Genomic DNA, 21,536 nt, shown 5'->3' on the forward strand with positions numbered 1-21,536 from the left:
CTGGCAGACACGGATTCAGCACACAGTTACAATTCTGGGAGGATGCATTCATCTCTGAAGTAGTGAAACTTTTAACATCTGCACCTCAAAGCTTAGGGGGGAAGAAAAGGGACAATTATCCAAACGGAAGTCAACAGTGTTTTAATATTTAAGTTACAAAACATGGAGGTTAATACTCAACGCATACAATGAGACAGCAATGGCGATAGATGGCGAAGCGCGGTGTAGAGGGAAACTTTGAAACAACCAGGTGCCACACAGAGACCCACTGACTGAAAACAGCTGCTTCTCGCTGCCTCTAATTTGACCAGAGACTTTCTGGTGCGTGGGCACGTAGGGGGGGGCACACTGTGGCCATGGCCTCAAAGGGATGACCTTCCATTCAGACCCCATGAACCCTAACAATCTTTATGCCTAGATTGCTCATTGTACCTCCTTTCCCCTCCCCCATCCCCTTAAATTGTTTGATCTGTTCATGCTTTACGCCATTTCAAATATTGAGTTTCAGGAGGGCCTTCTTCAATATAAGCTAAAACCACTGGGACACCAGTGTACGACTGTGTATTATCCCAGCTCTTGGTTAGCACAGCTCCTTAGATGGTCTGTGCAGACCAGAGCCATCCCTGAGTATCCCCCCCCAATACACCCTCCCAGCCTGGTCACTTAGATATGCACTATTAATGTAAGGACTGCTCCTTTTCTCCATAGCAACCCGATGGCCAGACTCTTACAGCACTAGGGCTGTTCCAGGCTCAGGTAGGTTTTAGAGAGCACCCTGTCTCCATTTCCTGGGAGTTTTCAGGCTGTACACTGAGATGGAGTTCATGTTTTCTCCTTAACAGGGTAGTCCTACAAGCACAGAGAAGGGTGTGGTCTGCATATTAATGCCTGGCACTGCTGTCAGAACCACAAAACTGACCGCAGGGCCCTGTCGACTGGCAGGGACTGTAGCTATGTCCGACACACAGGATCACTTTTTTTTAAGAACAAGTTTTAAGCTACTTTCTAGGATTTGATTTTTTTCCTTTTAAACAAAGGCTGCATCTGTGGGTATTAAGGTTGTGGAGACCTCAAAAGAAAACAATTAGGATCAGTTGAGCTTTTGTTGAAGTTTGGATTTCTGTAGGATCTTACACTATAGACAATGTCAAGGGGTGATTCTTTTCCCGGATTTTTCTATATGTAAGGCTGAAACTAATTCACTGAGATATCATACCATTTTTCTAATACACTATGTAATATTATACGTAGGACTCAGGTTACCAAAAGAATTTATTTCTTATTCTTCTAGGGAGAATTTCTGACTTCTGAGAGGAAGAGGACTTCCAGTGGAAAGTTCTGAAACGGTCTTGTTAGAGTCAGCAGATGCCAAGAGAAGCAGACAGGACTTGTTTGCCTCCTTGAAGATCACCGTGGCTAATAATGTTCTAGATCACCATGTATGAAGGGTTCAGATGACAGACTGGGGAGGCCACAACCATCTTTCCTCTAGCATTCTTTCTCTAATCGGTGTTCATTATTATCAGTGAGGTTGGTAAGGCAAAATTGAGTAGTAAATAATGCCTTTTAATCTATTTTTTTCTTTTAAAATTTCCCTGGGGGGGTGGGTGGGGTCAAGCTGGGAAATAGATCATCATCAGGCTTAAATTTCTAGAAATTATCAAAGTATTAGTCCATGAGTCGAATTACATTCCATCACCAGATTTACTATGGTAAAAAAACAGAGGATTGGGAAGGGTGGGTGTGGTGGTCTCTTAACCTGTAAATGGTAACTCGGTTGTTTTGTGATGGAGTATTTAGAGACGTGTGGCCAAGACTGTCTAGCCTCCCCACAGATGAAATTAAGACTTTACCAACTTTCAACCGTCAGTCAAAAGCAACAAGGGAACAAGGTAGAATCTCCTTGCTTTGGGGTGAGCTTTCCTTGGGGAAGGGTTTCTTCTGCACACATGTTGGGGGGGCGGTCTTAGAGCACTACACATAGTCGTACTTGGTAGGATGAGATTGTTCATCGTCTTCTGTGCGGGCACCCCCATCATATATCTTCTTGTTTCTGGCGTTGGACCCAAAGCCAGTGCTGGCCTTAAAGCCTCCAGGCTTGTAGGCAACATTTTGGCCAGAAGCGTGGTAGGACACGGCTTTGAAGCTGAAACGAAAGGAAAAAGCCCATGAACACTGGTGCGGTTAGTAGGAGGATTGACTTTCCCATTTCCTCCTGATGGCTTCCGTCTCAGCAGGGGACAGTTCAGTGTTTGAAGAGGTGTGGCAGTCTCCGTCAGACTAAGGTTGTTGGTCACCATGTTCTTAGGGACATAAGCTTTTTGTGGTGAAGCAAAATTTCTTGCTTTTACATCGGTCCTTCAAAAATGAGAGGAGACTTGGTAGGGGGAAGAGAGACTTAAAACAAGAGAAGAAGGGTGTCTGAGAAGGTGGTGGGATACATTCATGAACGCACAAGGGAGGACTATTGGAAGGAACGGGGGGGATCAGCAAGGAGGGAGGGGAGATGGGAAACGTGTGGGGTGATTAGAGAAATAAGGGCAAAATTGGACACTTGTCTGGAAATGTCATAATGAAACCTGTCATGATTTTATGTTTCGTGCAAACTTAAATGAGATTGGCCTGTTCTTGTTCTTTTTTCTCCTTCTTTCCTTTTCTTTCTCTTTCCCTCCTTTTCTTTCTATCTTTCTTTTTTCTTTTCCTTCCTCTCTATCTTTCTTTTATTTCTTGTCTCTTTTCCTTTCCTCCTTCCTTTCTTTTCTCTTATTTCTTTTCTTCCTTCCTTCCTTCCATCCTTCCTTTCTGACAGTAGCCCACACGAGACAGGTTGAGCCTCTAACTTGTTGTTTAGCTGAGGATGACCTTGAACTCCTGACTCCCCTGGCTTCCTCAGTGCTGGAATTACAAGTGTGTGCCTCCATGGCTTTGTTTGTTTTTGGTTCTAAACTAAAAAACTAATTAAAAAATTCTGCCTGTCTCTCTGTCTTATACACATATATGCTAGAGCTGTAAGGAGATGGTTGTTATTGACTATGGAGTTGTTCTGTTATTAAAACGAAGGTGACACTGTCCAGTGGGATCTTGTTTTGATAAAGGACCGTGGAATATATCGGCTGGAATGTGCATACGTGTAACTTCTAATTTGCTTGTATTATGGACAAGTTATCAGAGTCTACTGTGGTGTGAATATGTGCCCTCCAAAATTTACGGGAAAATTTAATCCCCCAGAGTGATGATGTTAAGGAATGGGCCTTTGGGGCGATGGTGTCACACATCTTTAATATCAGTGCTCAGAAGGCAGAGGCAGGCAGATCTCTGAGTTTGAGGCCAGCCTGGTCTACAGAGTAAGTTCCAAGACAGCCAAGTCTACACAATGAAACCATGTCTCAAAAAACCAGGGGAAAAAATGGGCCTTTGGAAATGTGATCAAGCCATGAGAGATTTGTGCTTCGTAAAAGGCTCCAGAGGTCTTTTCCTAACCCTTCTGTTTCTTCTCCTGTGTGAGCAGTCTTCCTCTCCAGCAGATAATACAGGAAGGACCCATCTCAGCAGCAGAGACTGGGCTCTTGCCAGATATCCATCCCAATGCCTTTGTCTTGTACTTCCCATCACTAGAGCCATAATAAATACATTATTTTGTTTATAAATTAGCTATTGTAGGGTGTTGTGCTATAAGAGTCCTAATGCTCTCCATCAGAGGGTGGGAGAGCAGAAAGCACCTGTTGTGGTTACAGGGCTGGTGAGTAGTTAGAACCACCACACAATCCTGTAGGTATAATGTTTTTGAGCATTGTGTTAAGGTTATCCTTGTGTTACTCAAATGAAGATTTCTCTATCTCATATCTTGTTTCAATCTGGACGCGGCATTGTGATGTCTATGTCAAGAATCTCCTGTTTCAAGTTTGTGTGAATGCTGATTACCCAATGGCTGGGCAGAAGAGGGAATAGGAACTTCTGCCAGTCAGGGAGAAGGGAAGAAAGATTGGAATGAGGACCTCATGAGTAGAGAGTCTGAGAAGATACCGTGGGAAGAAACATCTGAAGCAGAGGAAGCTGGAACAATATTAAACAGCAAGCGTCTTGGGGATGGCTGGGCCGTAGTCCAATTAGCATAGGGGGTTAAGGTAAGTCATTCAAGGCCCAGGTATTGAAATCTTAGTTTCTCTGTGTGGTTATTGGCGTCTAGCAAAGGTTAAAAAAAATACAGCCACTGGATTAATTCACTGATTACATTTATATTAAAACAATTCATTTACCCAATCTGGTTCTACCAATCCCAGGTCCTTGACAAAAGTTCAGAGCAGAGTTTCTTTGCAGCAGGGCTGTTGATATTTTTTGAGCAGATCCTTTGTGGTAAGGGCTGCTCCTGTACATTGCTGGATGTCCACCCTGGACATATACACCCACTAGAAACCAGATTCCTTTTCCCTACCATTGCCAAAGCAACCAAATACTTTTAGATGTTGCCAAATATCTCTGCAGGTGGTAGTGACACAAAGATCTTTTCCAGGTTAGGATTACGGAATTAGGAGGTTTTGGAGCTGGAAGGACCTTAGAGGAGTTTACTCCACCCCAAGTTTCAAAGAGTATCCACATTAAATACTCCGTGGGGGATCTTGTTCTATTTCTTAGGTTCCTTATAAAGGGGGAAGTTCAACCATCCCGGTGGCCAATATCAATCTTCCGTGTATGTGGACCAGTTATTCTGGCTACAAAGTATGCATCAAATGAAGTTTTAGCTGCGACGAAGGGAGGACTCACTTGCGGTCATCAGGAGTCAGGCCACGGCAAGCAATGCACATCATCACACCTCCAATTAGTGTGAGGCCTCCAGCGATCCAGCCCACAAACAGAGCTGCACCAAAAGTGTACCTGAGAGGAGAGATGTTGTGAATAGAGTTGACTAAACCCGTCAGGTTCTTCCCCTTGTTTCCAGTTACGCTCGTTTCTGTTTAGTCCCCACGTTGTCTCTCTGCTGCTCAATGAGAGAGACTGCAACACTTGGCCAGAGGTGCTTAAGAGTGATGGGATCACCCTCAAGTTGCTTCTGAAGGAGTTTTGGCATTTTGAGTTCCAATAGTGGACCTTATTTCGGATGGCGTTACATAGAGACTTTTCCCTAAAGCCTCAGGCATTAAAGACTGGCAGTACTATTGGGAGATGGTGGAACCTTTAGGAGTTGGACTTTAGGTCATTGAGGGTATGCTTTCAAAGGATGTGAGACTCTTAGGATTAAAATTGAGAAAGTCTCAGGCAATCAGGAATGACTTGCTCTGCGACTTCTAGGTCGTTCTTTTTTCTTCCTTCCTTCCTTCCTTCCTTCCTTCCTTTTCTTTTTAAGAATATTTATTTATTTATTCTCTAAATATGAGTACACTGTAGCTGTCTTCAAACACACCAGAAGAGGGCATTGGATCCCATTACAGATGGTTGTGAGCCACCATGTGACTCCTGGGAATTGAACTCAGGACCTTTGTAAGAGCAGTCAGTGCCTTTAACCACTGAGCCATCCCTCCAGCCCCAGAGTGTTCCTTCTAACCAAGAGTCTATGGGAGAGACATGCAGAAGAGTAATGGCAGCTTCTGGGACCATTTTCCTCCTCAGTCTTGAAACAAAGCAGACATATGACTGGTACCTGGAGTTCCAGAGAGTCAGATCATGATGGCTGCATCCTCTCCGTACCCTGTCCTTTCCTCTCGTTGGGTGGCTGGAGAAATACCAGTCACTTCCTTGCATAGGGATATATGCCACCCTCCTTTGGGTTTTGACTGGTGCTTACTGATAAGATGCATCAATCTGATACTTGGGCTAAACAAATATAGGTATTGGTGTTGCCAAATATTGGTATTGATGCTGCTTTTCCATTAAACATTTTTCTGGGGCTGGAAAGAGGGTTCAGTGGTTGCTTTTCTAGTGGACCTGGGTTCAATTCTCAGCACCCACATGGCAGCTCTGAACCATCTGTAACTCCAGTCCCAAGGGCCATGACACCCTCTTCCGGTCTCCTCAGGCACTGCACAATGTGGTATGTAGACACACACAGAGGGAAACACTCATACACATAGAATAAAAAGAAATAAAATCTCAACAATTAAAAAAGGTCCTGCTCCCTTTCCTAGGTCTCCACACAAGTGGTGGAGTTCATTTGTCTCTTGCACTCTGCCTTGCACTGCGTTTGTCTCTGCCTGGGCCATAGCAGGTGTTCAATACATCTGCTGGGCAAATGAATGAGAGAGAGAGCAAGGCAGCAGCACAGGAGGAAATAGCATTTTCTTTCTTTTTTTTTTTTTTTGTGGTTCTTTTTTTTTTTTTTTTTCGGAGCTGGGGACCGAACCCAGGGCCTTGCGCTTCCTAGGCAAGCGCTCTACCACTGAGCTAAATCCCCAGCCCCGGAAATAGCATTTTCTTTACCTGCACTGCACCATGCTCCCTTCTCCTTTCCCCGCTCCCACCAAGCTGCCATTATAGACCGTGGGTCTAAGTTGATGCTCATTTACATCATGGGTTAGCCAGGCCTGTCGTATTGCCACCACGATGGAGCCTGTCTAAGCCTGCTAGATAAATACTGTGAACGTTGCTGCATTTCAGTGCAAATGCCAGATCAACCTCAAGCCATATCAGCAAGGGTATTTTATAGAAATGAAGTTTATGAATTTACAGATCACTGTTGAGTTACGATATGGCGTGGTTGCCTCTGATAAATGCTTGCTATTCTAGGCACTGACAGTCACGTTAAGCGCATGACTTACTCGTCCTCTTACAATATTCACGGTGGATCACAGGGAAGTGGACTCGGAAGTTACCTGGTCTGAACGGTCTGCACCATCCCACCCATGCCGCTGTACATGTTGGCCGTGGACATCCAGAAGTTGGTTACCAGCATGTTGGCAAACACAGACACACCAATGATTGCACAGACTCCTGCGGGCGAAGAGCAAGAACTAAGGGATCGCAGTGTTTCTGTGGCAGTTTATGCTGAAGTGAGACCAGATGAAGACCGTAGGATAGTCCATTCCTGTAACAGAATGGCCAACCAACCACTGATGGTTGACTTCCCACTTTGTGCTAGACAGTGGGCAAGGTCCTTCTCTCATATTTAATTCTGGAAGGATCCATGTGTGCATGCAGAAAGAGATGATTCCACACACCTTGGGACCAAGGGTAAATAACCCAAGTATTTGGGAGCTGATCTTTGGTTACTGGCAAGAGCTTTCCCCTTAAAACCATTTTCTAGAGTCTCACCCAGAAAATGCTATTTTTAAGGGCCCAGACCCATACTTGCCTTATAGTGTCAGTGGCAGCTAAGAGGGACCTTAGAACTGGTTATAGTTCTGTAGAGTGTAATTTGGTTTACACACACCCAGATCTCAAATCCCAGGGTGAAACACCTTGAGTTCTGTTCAACAGTGGGGAGAGACCATGTTTCTCCTATTGGAATAATTTGTTCTGAGCTGGAGAGATGGTTCAGCAGTTAAGAGCATTGGCTGCTCTTCCACAGGTCCTGAATTCAAATCCCAACAACCATATGGTAGCTCACAACCATCTGTAATGAGATCTGATGCCCTCTTCTGGTGTGTCCAAATATATTTGAATAATTTGTCCTACCATTTGCAGTGCATGAGAGGGGGAATGTGTGCTTACCTGAGATGATGAACATAATCCCAGAAGTCAGAGTCATCTTGGCCTTGGCAGAGTCATCCATGCTGCCAATGCGAATGCACTTCAGGGCGAAGATGGACACCAGGATGCCGATGACCCCCAGAACAATGCCCACGATCATCAGGGCTCGCACTGCTTGCAGCATGGCTGTAGGGGAAGGGGCATGACACAGGCAGACCATAACTACACGGATTAGGTTTTTTTAGGTTGGCAAAACACAAGCAACTCCAATTAACCAGCGCTGAACCTTTGAGGACTTCAAGACTATAAACTGTTTTCTTTGACATTGTGCAAATATATGGAGTTGTGGGAAATACAAGAAGGCATCCCTTGTAACTTCTCTGAGGGATGAAGGATGTGCTCAGAGATTCCCATAGAATGAGAGAATGATGGCTGAGTGCGGTTAAGGGAGCTCTGGGTATTTATTAGCAGCATTTCAAAATTTTATAATCTGAGCCCAGAAAGGGAAAACATTTGTCTAACACGACCAAAAAATAATTTATTGAGCTGTCAGGAAACTCAAGTAACCCAAACACCATTCTGCTTGTCTTTGCATAGGAACTGAAAGCAAATTGTACAGAGACTCAGCACTAAGTCTGGCACGAAGAAATCAAGGTACCAAGACGATACCAACAGTGCTTTATTTTCTCTATATTAAGCCTTTCAACGTGACCACAGTTCATCCACGGTGTCCCCTTCCTAGGACTCGATTGTTGCTGTAGGTCCTACTGGATCCTGCTATAGTGACCTCACCTCCAGACGTGTCCAACGCAGTTTGTCATTGAAAGATGGCGAATCATCTCAACAGTCACATTGGGTATGGGATGTCAGGAATGAGCATTTGATGAAACATCGAGAGACGTGCATCAAGCTTGCCCATGCAGGAATTTTATAAGGAAGACAGATTAGTCCCTGGTGTCTTCCAGTAGGCAAGTCCCCTAGAGGGGGTCAGTCTGGTGGAGTTCAGCTGCCGAGCTCTGTACCGTGTGTACATATGTTTCATATGTTTGGTACATCTAAGACACCAGACACAATTGCTTTATCCTCTGGGTATAGCCCCTTCTTCTCTCTATTACGCAAAGCATGAGCTGCCCTGTCTTATACCAACCAGTGCTTTAAAAAATCTTTTAATTTTAAACGCCTTAGGTTGATGTCCTGGAAAATAATCACTTGATTGAGTGTCATGGAAATGTCCAATTGCTATAAAAGCTTAGAATTTTTTTTTTCTACTTCTTCTCAATTTAGGAAGCCGGACTGTTTAGACAAAAAGCAAACAGCTTGTAGGACAGCATTACCCACTGACCCACTTTGCGTTATCTACCAATCCCGATCTTTCAGGCTAATAACTTGTCTCTTCACCACAATTACTTAATCCAGCATGGGCACGTGACTGGAGCGTGGCAGATGAGACCTTCACGTGCGATGTTCATACTTTGGACACAAATTGGTCTCTCTCAAGGGGTGTAATACGTGGTCCAGGGATTTCAGGCTTTCACCAGGTGGAGAAGCTGCCACATAATGACCAGAGGGTGACAGTTAAGAGGGAGGTACAGAGTTCTGGCAGAGTCTGAGCGATGGGTTACCGTTTCTTAAGAGGGCTAAATACCTTCTTTTCTTGGGATCAAGGAGTTATTCTGACATCGCTAAGAAACATATTTTGAAGCTCATTTCTGTTGAGACTGTTGGTTGAAATCAAGAGATTCTAAAGTATGTGAGGTATTTCCATCACTGTAGGTCTTTACAGCCCAATTGTTGGACAGTTTCCAAAGCATAATCATTGCTGATGGGAGGGGATGTAACGTCACCGGATATCACAAGCACAGGCCCAACATCCTACACTGCACTGCGATGTCAGAGGGCAGATCGACCTTTTCTCTCTTGTTTGAAACCGCTGAAATTGTTTCATAATGATATAACCAGGAAATGGTCATCTCTGAGCTACTAGGAACCTCCCAAAGTCTTTATCTCACTTCCTGGGGGAGGGGGAAGATAACTATCTGTGAGTCATTTTTCTGGGAAATATTCCTTCTTAGAGAAGAAAAACAAAGCCCCAAATGAGGGTCACACTACTGTTTATACCCAAGGCACCAATCAGGAGCCAATTAGAGATGTATAAAGACTTCTAGGCCCTACGATGTTCTAATAATGAGGGGGTTACCTGAAAGAGATGTTATTCTTAGTGTCAGTGAAGTTGATTAATAATTTCGAGGTGAAATACAAATTTGGAAATATAAAAGAAACAGCAGAAAAGCTTCCTGGTGGCCTTCTCGCCATGGCTCTGGTGGCCTTCTTTTCACGGCTCTTGGTTGGCTCAGATGAGATCGCACCAACCCCAGCTCAACAGTGCAGACCTCCATCTACCTTGTTCTAATTCTCCTCTCCCTCAGGAACTCGAGGCTTATTTTTTAACTTTGCTTCTCTGCTGGGTGGAGTGTTTTATAAGTCACCGTCACTATCTGTGGTCTCGCTAGCAGGTACATTTCCAGCACAAGTTTCTGTGAGCTGTCATTCTGATCATTCTCGGGAGAGCTAAGAAGTTTGGCATCTTGAGGTTGCAGCTGGGTTCTGTGTTAGTGCAATCGACAACTCCAGTGGGACACAAAGAACACACGAGTGTTGGAGGGGCACTAAGACCTGTGTACTTGTAAAATATGATGCTGCTCTTCTGCCGTACCTATATTCCAGAGCCATGCCCAGTGGTTTTGCTGGCCCTGCAAGGTGCTGGGAGCGAACACATTGTATTCCTTATCAACACATGTAAATGCGTGCTATCTACTTATGTATTTGTTTCTGTCTTTGTGCGTCTAGAGGCAACACACACAGATGAACTATTACAGCCATGAATTAATGACGACTCGACATGCTCGTCTGTGAATTGGTTCACTCATCATGCTTTAGGGATTTTTTTCTTTTGCTTTTTTTTTTTTTTGTTTACAGTTTCATTGTGTATTCAAGGATAGCCCTGAACTCACTATGTAGCCCAGGTTGGCTTCGAACTCTCAGCAGTTCTTCTACCTCAGCCTGCCGAGTATTGGGATTACGTGTGCTCGCCATCATCATGTACTTAGAGCTCAAATCCTTTGCAAAACTTCCCCCAATCACTGTGGAGGAAGTGAACTTTCCAGAGAAATGACCTGTCTTCAAGGCTTTGGCGTCCTGAGATTAGTTATTTCCACAGTCTTGAGCCTTATATTTTTTCTTACCTTGGGAATGCTCTAGATGAGTAAATGCCAGAGAATGCTGAGATAGTAGCCCATGGCATGGGTCTTTTGCACACACAGTGAATGGCACAGTGAGTTTTGTGGTTCAGAACTGTGACTCAGAGGACATTTGTGAGATAGCCCACACCCTCCGGAAATAAATATCTTCAGGCTGTTCTGCTTTTACAAGTTACCATCAGGAAACTAGACGTTTGGAAAAAAGGACTGGAGACGTCACCTCTGTCTTGCTCCCATTGGCCTCTTAGAAGTTTTCAGTCTACCCAGGATCCTACTAAAAGTTTTAAAAAATGCTCTGGTTTTCATCTTTCAAATCCTAAGCTACTAAAAAGTACAATATAATTCATTCATATTGAGAAACACTTGGCTAAGCATCTGGTTGAGATAAAACAACCAGAATCAACTGAGCACCAATGAACTGATCAAACAACTATGAAGGCCTTTTCCTGGTCCGATGAAAGTTACATTCCTTCCACCCTCAGCAGGGAGGGGGCCCCTGACTCCATTGAGTGGCTTTCATAATCTGTTCCCAGGAACATACCCCACGCATGCTGTGCCAGGGGGCTTCTCTCCCATTAGTGGATGAGTAGCAATGTGGGCAGGGCTGGCAGACAGAAGGCAAAAATGCCATGGGAGTGACTGCTAGTTGCCCCAGGAACCCTGGGGATTGGAGCCCTGGGCAGACAGCCACATCAGCTTTTGTGCCAGGCTTTCAAGTTCTTCCTTCTTGTTTGCTCTTTCTTGACCTGTGATGTGGGTAGGACTTGCTCTGAGTAAGAGCTCCAGCATGTCCCCGAGCCCCTTCTTGGTTTTCAGAACCTCTTCGTTTCTTCTGTTCCCTCTTCTTCTATGGCGTTTGAAGGGATACAACATTGATTTGTGACATGGGGTTTAGGAACCTGGGCTTGAATGGATGGAGCAAAGTCCTCTTTGCTTAGAAACCCCTAGTTTGATGGAGGCAGGTGCCAGGAAGTGGGTAGACAAGTGATGCACCATCTTTAATGATCTTGGAGAGACAAGAAGGTGATCTGAGCTTCCCTTTTAGACTGAAGAGTCTTCCTTCTGGAATCCAAGCCCTTCTCCATATACAGAAATAGGAAAATTACCAGGAACCATAGGTTCCTCTTTTTCCAACGAGTCTCTTATTTGATATTTTGATCAAGCGACACAGGCTTGTGGAACGATAACGTGTGAGTCAGTAGGCTCTGTCCTCTGATCCCCTGCACCAAAGGTGTGACTACAACATTCTTCCCAGTGAATAATTAGCCTTATCAGCCAGAAGGGCGGGCAAGACTCTGGGCTGATAAAAGCAAACAAAAAGGTTGGAACTCCAAGTTCCCTCCCTGTTGCAAAATAGCTCATTCAGAAGAGTAGCTGTGGGCTGATGGGTGAGGGGGCACCAAGGTGTGGGTCTCAGTGCTGGTTGCATCTGGGCATGCTCAGAACCTTCAGAGACATGACAATGGCCTGGCCTCATTCTGAGCCTGTCATTGGGTTGTTCCACAGTGTAAGACTTTTAGAGTAAAGCGTGACAATGGTCCTGAGGGATGCTCAGAGAAGAGAGAGTGCCCAGAGCTGTGCACACTTAGCTGGCATCAGAACACCTCAGTGAAGACAGTAGTTCACTGAGAACCAAAGACCACGGGCTGGGACTTGGAGGAGCAGAGCGAGAAGTCACAATTTCAGGCAGCTGGGTCTTTGGTTGGAGACAGGAAGGGCTAGAGGGGGAGTCCACACAGGGAAGTCTGTAGCTGACTTCAGAGGGGAAGCTTCAGAACAAAGCAGACCTGGGTTCTCCCAAGAGCTCCAGGAACCAATAGGAAGGCCCTCATGTCTCTGAAATTCTGCCGCACGGTGATGCCAGCTGAGTGTCCCCAGGTAAGTCATTTGACCTCAAGGATGCAGGTCCCTCGACTCTGGAGTTTGAAATAAAGATGCCTCTTGCATCTTTATTGTCATGAGGACTGGGTATCACTTGGTATCTTCATTAAATTAAGCCAGGCTTGATAACTATCAGTTTACTTTCCCTAACAGAACCTTTTCCCTGGCAACTCAACATGACTTTGTCTTGTACAAACTACACAGGAACATGTGATAGAACTGCCAAGACTGTGTGATTGCAACGGCCGAGAAGAGGGAGGCTGGACCTAATGGTAGCAAGGAGGGTTAAAAGCACAGGCAAAGTGGGGGTCTGGGACACAGGACCTGGCCAGCAGTGAACAGAAGAGCAGAACGAACTCAATCCCGAACACAGTAGGTATAAATAGTATGAAGGGTTTCAAAGAAGCATGGTTATACTCGGCCCCTCCTTCCTTTTACTGTGTGAGAACTCAGCAAAAGGTTACATCTTTCAGGAGGAAGCAGATTTGCTGTCACCTTGACCTTGGACTTCCCAGTTTCCAGAACAGTAAGAGATAAGCAGAGTGGCTGTTGTTCCTACATCTCCCAGTCTACAGTACTTCTGTCTTAGTATTTTCTCAGCCTTTCAGATGAGACCCAGCTATATAACTCTAGGGATGTGCCTCCCCACCAAGAAATGATGCTGTACCCTGATAAGGCTGGCCCCAGGCATGCCACTTTGTGATAGCTGGCCCTGCTGTGGGGACCAGGACCACCAGGGCAGCAAGCTGAGCATACATTCTGGTCCTTAAGCCTCAGCTTTACTCCTTGAGAAATGGGGGCAAGTGGCCTCATTTTAACCCACATTACAGGTCCTCAGGGGTTTTGTAGACATGGGCTCAGCTCCCCGTGGCATTCACTTGTGCGATGATGTGTAAACATTGGAGTGCTTGTCCTTTTAGTAAAAGACATCCTGTGCTTTTTACTTTTTCTTTTCTTTTTACTTTGAAGGGAGGGAAAACGGCTTGTTTAAAAACCACGAAGCACTCCACTCCCAGATCCCAGCTTAACTTTGTGACTGATGGAATCTCCCATCTCCCAGGACCATGTTTCTCTGTTAGCAACTGGGAATAGAGAGGCTGGTTTCCTATGAGCATTAGACTTCACAAGGACACATTCAGCCAAGGGCAAGAAGAAACGAACGGACAATTTTAGAAAGATTCCTCAGAATGGTCATAGTTTTGCCCTTGTAGGTTTTTGGGTTCAATGTTAGTTGGTTGAAACCTCTCATTCTGTGTCTATAAATGTGATCCGCTGGTTGATGGGAAACTCTCTAATTCTCCAGTGGTGGCTGCTTTTAGGCAGTGATGCGGAAGCAGGGAGCTGAAACTTCTCATATGGAAAACCCCAAGGTTCTTAGTGCTGTGGTCGGGCTGAGAAATACTGAAGGAGCCAGCACGCAGATGTGACAGGGATGGGGGAGAAAGATCAGCACCCTAAGTCATCTTTACTCTGAATATTGTGGGTGGTATAGCCACAGGGGTGATTTAGCAATGCCAACATCTAGCTTTTGTGAATAGGCGGCCTAGTTAACATACACACCTTACAGTGTGGTATTTTTAGAGTTGGGGAAAGTTAAGCCAGGAGATGTCAGGGACCAAGGTATCCCTAACACACCTGCCTCTAGCCCTAGGCTTGCCACTGCTCCAAACATGGTCCAAATGTTTGCAAACATCTGAAGCAAGCAGTATCTGACTTCACATCTTCATGGTGGCTGTGGCGTGGGGTTGGTAGTAGTTGCTCTCTCTCTCCCGCTTGCTGAAGGATATTTCCTTTGCTGTTGCCCTGTCTCCAGAAAGTAGTGGAAACAGTACATGTCTCACCCTCTGGATAGAGGCAACACTCTTTTGTGCACAGTTAATTGTGCTACAAAAGGGGAGTGGATTATGAAGTATCTTTTATGCTTAGTGTCCTCAAGTGCAGACCATCTCTCTTCAGGTCTCAAAAAGCCCATTCCCAGCTGGAACTAGAACCAGGCCAGGCAGGAGGAAGGAACGGTTTAGAAAAGTCATTTGGACTTGTGGCTGTGTGGCCATCCATGTGATTTTGGCCACATTCCATTTCTTTCCTCTCAGTTTCTACCTTTTAAGAATACAGCTGTACCTGTTTCCCTGTAGAGAGTCTCGGTGCAGCCCAGCACACGGCCACTCCCTTTACTTCTGGCTACTGCATGCTGCCTAGACTGGAACACAGCAAGAGGAAATCAGGTATCAGGTACACAGAGCCGATGAAGAAGAGCAGTAACATCCAGCAGCACAAAGTGCATTGCTATGGGACCTTCCATTCGTCTTTGCAGTCCTTGCTCATTGTGTCCTGAACTCAACATAGCCCAGGACCTCCTCCCCTCGGCAGGTTTGAAACGTCTCAGGGCTTTTATTTATGGTGGTAACTGGGCTTCCTCTTTAAAGCTGCCTGTCTGACTTGACATGGAATACGGTACTGCCAAGTTTCCCTTCCTTCCATCTAAGTTTTTGAGCAAGAAGCTCGAGTCTTTGCTCCATGGTCATATTTATACTTATCTGATGTTAAGTCCTAAGGAATTTTTTTTCTTCACAGAAACTCCTCGAACCCTTCCTCCTTCTGGATTCCTGGCCTCTCCCATCAAATGTCTGCCCTCTGAAATCATACTCTTGTATCAGACAACATATCACATGCAGAGGAAGTCAGCAGTATTTGCTGAAACTATGAGTAGAAATCCTTGGTATGGGGTTGGGGATTTAGCTCAGTGGTAGAGCGCTTGCCTAGGAAGCGCAAGGCCCTGGGTTCGGTCCCCAGCTCCAAAAAAAAAAAAAAAAAAGAAATCCTTGGTATGCTTGCACGCTTCTACAGCTTTTGACCATTGTGCAGTCGAGGAATTACCTGTTTTGAGGAGCTGAAATCGGTATGGAAGTGAGGCTCAAAAGCAGCTCATTGGAGAGCAGCTGCCTAGTGAGTACAAAGGCCTGGCCCTGGGTTCCATGTCCAATAGAGCAAGAACCACAATCAGCTAACAAAGGAAACAAAAACAAGACAAAACAACAACAACAGCAGCAGCAGCAACAACAAAACCAATGTCCTGGAAAGCTGAAGGGGGTGTTGGGAGGTTAGCATGGTGGGTAGACTGCACCCCAGATAATTACTACTCAAAGGACCTCTGTGGCGGAGGTCATTAATGTTTATCCAAATAGCCGTAAGCCCCCACATCTCTCAACTTCCAGGGCCATGTGTCTAGTTGTAGTCAATGCTTTCTATGTGGAGGTGACACATGCCACTTTTAGGCCATGTTCACAAGCTCCTGTGCTCCCTTTACGACTTTCTCTTGCTTTGGCTGAGTGGCATCTCTATAATCTTTTTCCACGGACTTTTTGAGGGCAGACAGCAAATTCACATTGTGAGAAGCTACTGAACTGTGTAGTGTGGTTGTTACAGCAGCTAGCGTTAACTACTACTAACTGTTTTTAAAACTAGTCCCTGCAATAGACAGTAAACATGCAGAAGATGTTGGTCGATAATGAGACTGGGTGATCAAGTGTCTGCTTCAGAAGGAGGCGGACCAGGTCATTTTCTACACATGGGAACACAACAGCCAAAGCATAGTCCAAAGGCAAAGTCAATCTTCTGCCTTTGGGGAGAGGAAACATCTTATCTGTAAGTGTTTTGTGTGTGCAGATGGCTTGCATAACCATTGAATTAAATTCTTATTATTCAGCTCAATCTAATTTATCAACCGTTTGCTGAATAGCCTCCCTCCCAGGCCCTAGGTTAAGAACTGGGAGGAGGCTCTTGCTCTGGTTCACAGCGGTGTTAGCACACAGCTGAGTGAGACAAATGTGTAACTAATGAAGTTAATAGTCCAAAGTTCAGACTCCGACCCCTCCCCCAACACTGAATAATCATTTTCTTACTGCTTCTGCTAGCATCCATGTCAAAGTACCATCAAAGCCATTGACAGCTACACACTCATGTCCCCTCCACCAGGATTTACAGGTGGCCACAAGGCCAGTTTTGCATTGTGTACTCCATGCGGGAACTACTGCTTAGATTCATGACCAGAGTCAAGCGGCAGGAGAGTTCTAGGCTCTGAGCATCCTCTTGGGCTCTCTGGCTTGTGGAGTCTATTAAATTTAAAGATGTGGGGAAGATTCAGACAAGATTTATGGAAAGGGCAGTTGGGGTGGAGATTCTAGGCAGCTGGGCCAGAGAACACTAAGAGGAGAGAGAGAACGGGATGGAGCAGAAGCCCTAGAAAGGCAGAAGGGGGATGTGGAAAGGCTCCTGTGTTAGACTCTCATGCCTACTCACCAGTCAATCAGGAAACAGATAATCGTGGAAATTGCTTGGGGCTTAAGATGTGTAGGAGGCCAAGGATTGGAAGAACCACCCCAAACCCTGTGCTGTGGTCAAAGAAGCAGATAAGTTAGAACACAGGATCAGAACCAGACTGAGGAAGGGGATGAGTTTGTCTAGAAGTAGTGGGAAAACATAGTCTTTTAATTTGGTTGTCAGTGACTAGAAGGAGACAGAACTTGACAATAATAGTTAGAAACAAGAAGACATTTTCCAGGAAAGGAGGGCCGGAGCCCAGGTTAGCAGGAGAGGTGGAGGATGTGAAGAGAGGGGTGACTCAGCAGGGCGGGATCCTAGACAGGAAGACAAAGAGCCCCCAGAGCATGGGTGGTAAGTCTATGGGGGTGGGGAGGGGATTCTCAATATGGGGAGAACGGGATCAAAGGTGCTGCAATGGGTTGAGCCACATGGGTGAGTAGGGCTTGGAAGGTTCAGAGCAGGCATTGTGACAGAAAGCACATGATCCGCAGTGTCTGTTGGGTGCTAGAGAGTACTGAGCATGGGACAGACACCTCGGTAAAATGTGAATATGATCTCTGTCCTTTTTGACAGGGGTATGGCTAGCCATGCAGCAATCCAGGTTTTGCATGGCTTCCCCATGGCCTATCCCTTTAACATAATATGATCTCTCCCAGCCTGTTTTCCTTCCCTCCGGCTATTTCTTCTTCTCTTGCTTCCCATTCAGGTTTCTCATCCAGTCGGTGACCATGACACTGCGCTGAGTGGCTTTCCAAGGCAGAGTCCACCCTGGCACTTGTCCACTACTCCTCAAAACAAAGATGGACTCATTGAATTGCTTTTTATAATTCCATTCCGAGGGCCCCACAGCCCCTTTACATCCTGTAGGTTTGTTTCTTTATCTCTTTACAAGGGGCTTGTTTCAGAGACTCAAAGCCACACCTATACCCTTGCTCGCTGTTTTGTTAAATACAAACTGAGTTCTATATTATCAAGGACGCAAAGTCCCTATGATGCATGAAATACCCATCTGTATTAGAAGCAAAATTCATCTTCAACTTCAAAGGTGAAATGGTCTCACTTACTATATTCTACATTGTTATAATATGATAATTTGACGACTTGTGTTTTTAGGGCAAGTATAGTAGATCTTTTAGTTGCAAATGCAGAAAAAGGAAATCGCAATATTTCTACACCGCACACAGATCCCCCTTTTACAAGAAAATTAATCAAATTGAAAGTACAATTGAAGTCATTCTCGATAAATTTCTCTGTCTATAACAAAATACCACCACCCGCTTCCTACTCTCACTTATGTTCAGGCAGAAGTGAGCCTCCTGCTAACGGAAGGAAGCCATTTATGTTCTCCTTAAACAAGGTTCGAACTAGCCTTCACCAGCATGTCCTTATATTCGACACTTTCTCTTTGGCTGCTGTATGAATTCTCCTATCTCCTATGTGGCTACTGCCCCCTTTGATGCAGGGCCAAATTCTTTTATTCACACCTTTTTTTTGGGAGCCAGGGTCACACCCGGAGCTGGATTGCTCAGTCCTGGGAGTTCTTGAGACTGCACAGCCCCTCAGCCTCTCCCGTCCCTCGATCACCTCGCCTACCTGGAAGGCCCAGGATGGTGAAGTATGGCCGGCACTCAGTGAACCCCGAGCTCTGTTGCACGCAACTCCTCCAGAGCCCTTCATACTGGAACACGGAGGTGACTGGGTTATCATACAGGTCCTGAGTGCTCCACATGTCCATTCCAGTGGCGGCTATGCAGCCGGCCAGACCCAGGAGGGACAGGAGGAGCCCTACCACCTGGCACGTGGTGGTGGCCATGGCTTCAGCTGCTGGGCACAGACTTCCAGGAGCAAGCCACCACCCTCCTGCTGGGAAAGTGTAAGGCCTCGCTGGGGAGCGCTCTTAATCAGAAGCTCCCCTCAGCTCCGTGTTTGCTCATACTGTTTTCCTTAGATAGTTCGGTTTCACTCCTGCTTCAAGGGCATGGTTTTCATTTGTTGGAGAAGTAGCCCCAAGAGGCACTTGTCTGGCTGAGCTTTGCCGCCCGGGTGTTTGGAACGTGGAGCAGGCTAAGTGGACGGACTCTACCCCTCCTTCAGGCCCTCCCGTCTCTGGCTCTGCCCAGAATGCACCATCTAGGGGAAATCAAAGTTTGTCCTCTCCCGTGACAGAATGAGGAGAGACCACCAAGGCTGACCTTACCTATAACAAATCTTCCCCGGGACGCACACATGTGCTTCTATCGTAGTTCCCACATTCTCCTCACACTTCTGTCAGCTTTCTGTTCTGATCGCAAAGGGGCAGGGCAGCTGGTAGTATTTCATTCGTAAAGAGAAGAATGAGGTAGAAAAAGAATTTGTTCAAATCTCTTCAACCACAAGTACCGTAAGAGGCAATAGCGGTGGTTCCTAGCCTTCGCTTCCAGACCAGCGCTCCTGCTCTATCTGCACACTGAGAGGCCGGAACAAGCAAGTTGAGAACGGGATGCCAGGTTGTAGAGATGCACCCTCGATCTGCAGGTATTGGGGTGGCCCAAGGAGCTGTCCCTCATAAAATGGAACTATACAAATACCAGAGAGGGGGGAGGGGGTTGTTGCTGTAAACATGGAAGGAGGGGAGGGCTGGGTGGAATTCCCGATCTGGCCGCTGCAGACACAGGAGTTGCTGCCTACAGCGTCTGCAGCTCTGAGTTTGGTGATTTGGCCTTTGTAGGTCAGTTTCTTCATTCGTAGGGAACTAAAGAGAACATTCCAGGGCCCTTTCTGGTCTCACTAACTTCCAGGTACTGTGTAATAGTCTCCACTACAGTAGGTGAATTTATTGGAAGCTATACAATCAACTAGAGAGAACACTGACTGAAGAGGTCAGAGCCGAGTGTTTGCCCTGCAGCTACGTTTTGTTGGAGAATTTATCAACCTGTAGCCTGATGTGGGTCCTGAATGTTTGACTTCTGAATTCAGAGACATTTTAATTAGAACGTCTCTGGGTCTTAAAATACACCCCCCACACACACACTCCCCCACACCCCCACTTCTCTAGCAAGTTCTCCAGGAAGCCAGCCCGTACTTCAATGTTGGTGCAACTTGGATGCACACAGCCCCTACTCTCAAACCTTTATCCTTATAAACACAAAAAATAGTTAATATGGTTGATCTTCCTGGGCAGCCCTTTCCTTGATTGCACACTACTTTCCGTGGTTGGTATTTGTAGAGACAGAAGCATGACCCAGGACAATCCGAATGAGGGGATAAGTCAGTCGTGACAGATGACAGATGAGGAGCCCTGAGTGCTACTGAACTGAGCTGCAAGGCCAAGACAACTGTCGATGAGATTGGCCTCTGCTGGGGGACTGAGATTGATCAACGAGGTTGAATAGTGTTGGTGGAATGGATTCCCGATTAACTCTTGGCATTGCTTCTGGAGGCATTGCCAACCTTGGTTCTACCAGAGGCCAGAGCTGTCATTCCCACAGAGCTCTGTGTGTTTGGTTCTCACACTTGTTCCCCCTGAGCACTGGTTGTAACGCTACCAAAATAGGTTGAAAACATAAAAAAACAAACAAACAAACAAACAAAACCCTACTTTTGATTTATCTCTTATTTGTAGCAGTTTCTCTATGATGTTTTACACTGACTTTTGAAGTTGGGGAGGGAACCTTATTTAGGTAATATGCTTTCTTTCTTGCTTGAAACGTGGCAGTGAATTTTGTTTTCGTTTTTGAAGAAAAATTAAATTTAAGTGATAAACCAAAGCTAAATCTACTTACATGAAATCTGGATGAAAAGAGAGAAATTGTGAGTCTTACGCACTGTAGAGGATATGTTTAAAACACTTGGAAGGTGAACATTTGACTGTGTGTGTGGGAGCAGTTTCTGTGCTCTGAACGAGTGACCACGGTTTTAGCCGTCTCTGCCAGAGAGTGAATGGTGGTCCACAGACGAGAATCTGAGTTTCCGTCCGTGACAACAGGTGCTGTTAAAATGGATCTCGTATCTGTCTGAGTTCAGTCCCTGGGTCTGATCCTGTTTCTAGTAATGACTCCAGTACAACTTTGTTTAGTAATCTTTAGAACGGAGTGAGATGTTTTGCTGACGTCCTCGGGGAAATCACCCCGTGTTCAGCTTAAACACAGCTCCTTGCCACTTCAGCCATGCCTTTCCAGCCTCTGATGTCATTTTGCCAACTGGAGAAATGATTCTCCCAGTTTTCTTAACTTTTCCAGCTATAACAGCAACTGAGTAATTTGGCAAGAATGGTGGTCCAGAGAGCAATGAAAACATTATAGCTAGGTATTAGTTCAACTGTCTAGAAGAACAACAACACACTTATTAATTTCAAAACACTACTACATGGAATACTGAACTAAAAGTGTTTGGTGTTTATAATAGAAGGTTTGGCGTCATTTAAACAAATAACTCACATTTTAAAACTCCAGATAATCTATTGGATATACTTTCTTG

General features: G+C 45.5%; 1 protein-coding gene and 1 long non-coding RNA gene across 9 annotated transcripts in view; one reads left to right on the plus strand and one right to left on the minus strand.

The window, feature by feature from the left end:
• Positions 1-125: 125 nt before the first annotated feature.
• Cldn18 (claudin 18) lies at positions 126-19,417 on the minus strand. 2 transcript variants are annotated; one of them, XM_039081548.2, is made up of 5 exons: positions 19,279-19,417; positions 7,642-7,806; positions 6,804-6,921; positions 4,762-4,872; positions 126-2,146 (listed from the first exon to the last, which is right to left on the minus strand). In XM_039081548.2, the coding sequence occupies exons 1-5, from the start codon at positions 19,307-19,309 to the stop codon at positions 1,975-1,977; spliced, it is 597 nt and encodes a 198-aa protein (XP_038937476.1). In that variant the 5' UTR covers positions 19,310-19,417; the 3' UTR covers positions 126-1,974.
• LOC134480090 (uncharacterized) overlaps positions 18,920-21,536 on the plus strand; it is a 63,685-nt gene continuing 61,068 nt past the window's right edge. For all 7 annotated transcript variants that reach the window (XR_010054253.1, XR_010054258.1, XR_010054254.1 and 4 more), the window contains exon 1: positions 18,920-19,595. This is a non-coding gene — a long non-coding RNA (uncharacterized LOC134480090). The remainder of the gene's footprint in view (positions 19,596-21,536) is intronic.

This window comes from Rattus norvegicus, chromosome 8 (genome assembly GCF_036323735.1).
Source record: "Rattus norvegicus strain BN/NHsdMcwi chromosome 8, GRCr8, whole genome shotgun sequence".
Taxonomy (NCBI): domain Eukaryota; kingdom Metazoa; phylum Chordata; class Mammalia; order Rodentia; family Muridae; genus Rattus; species Rattus norvegicus.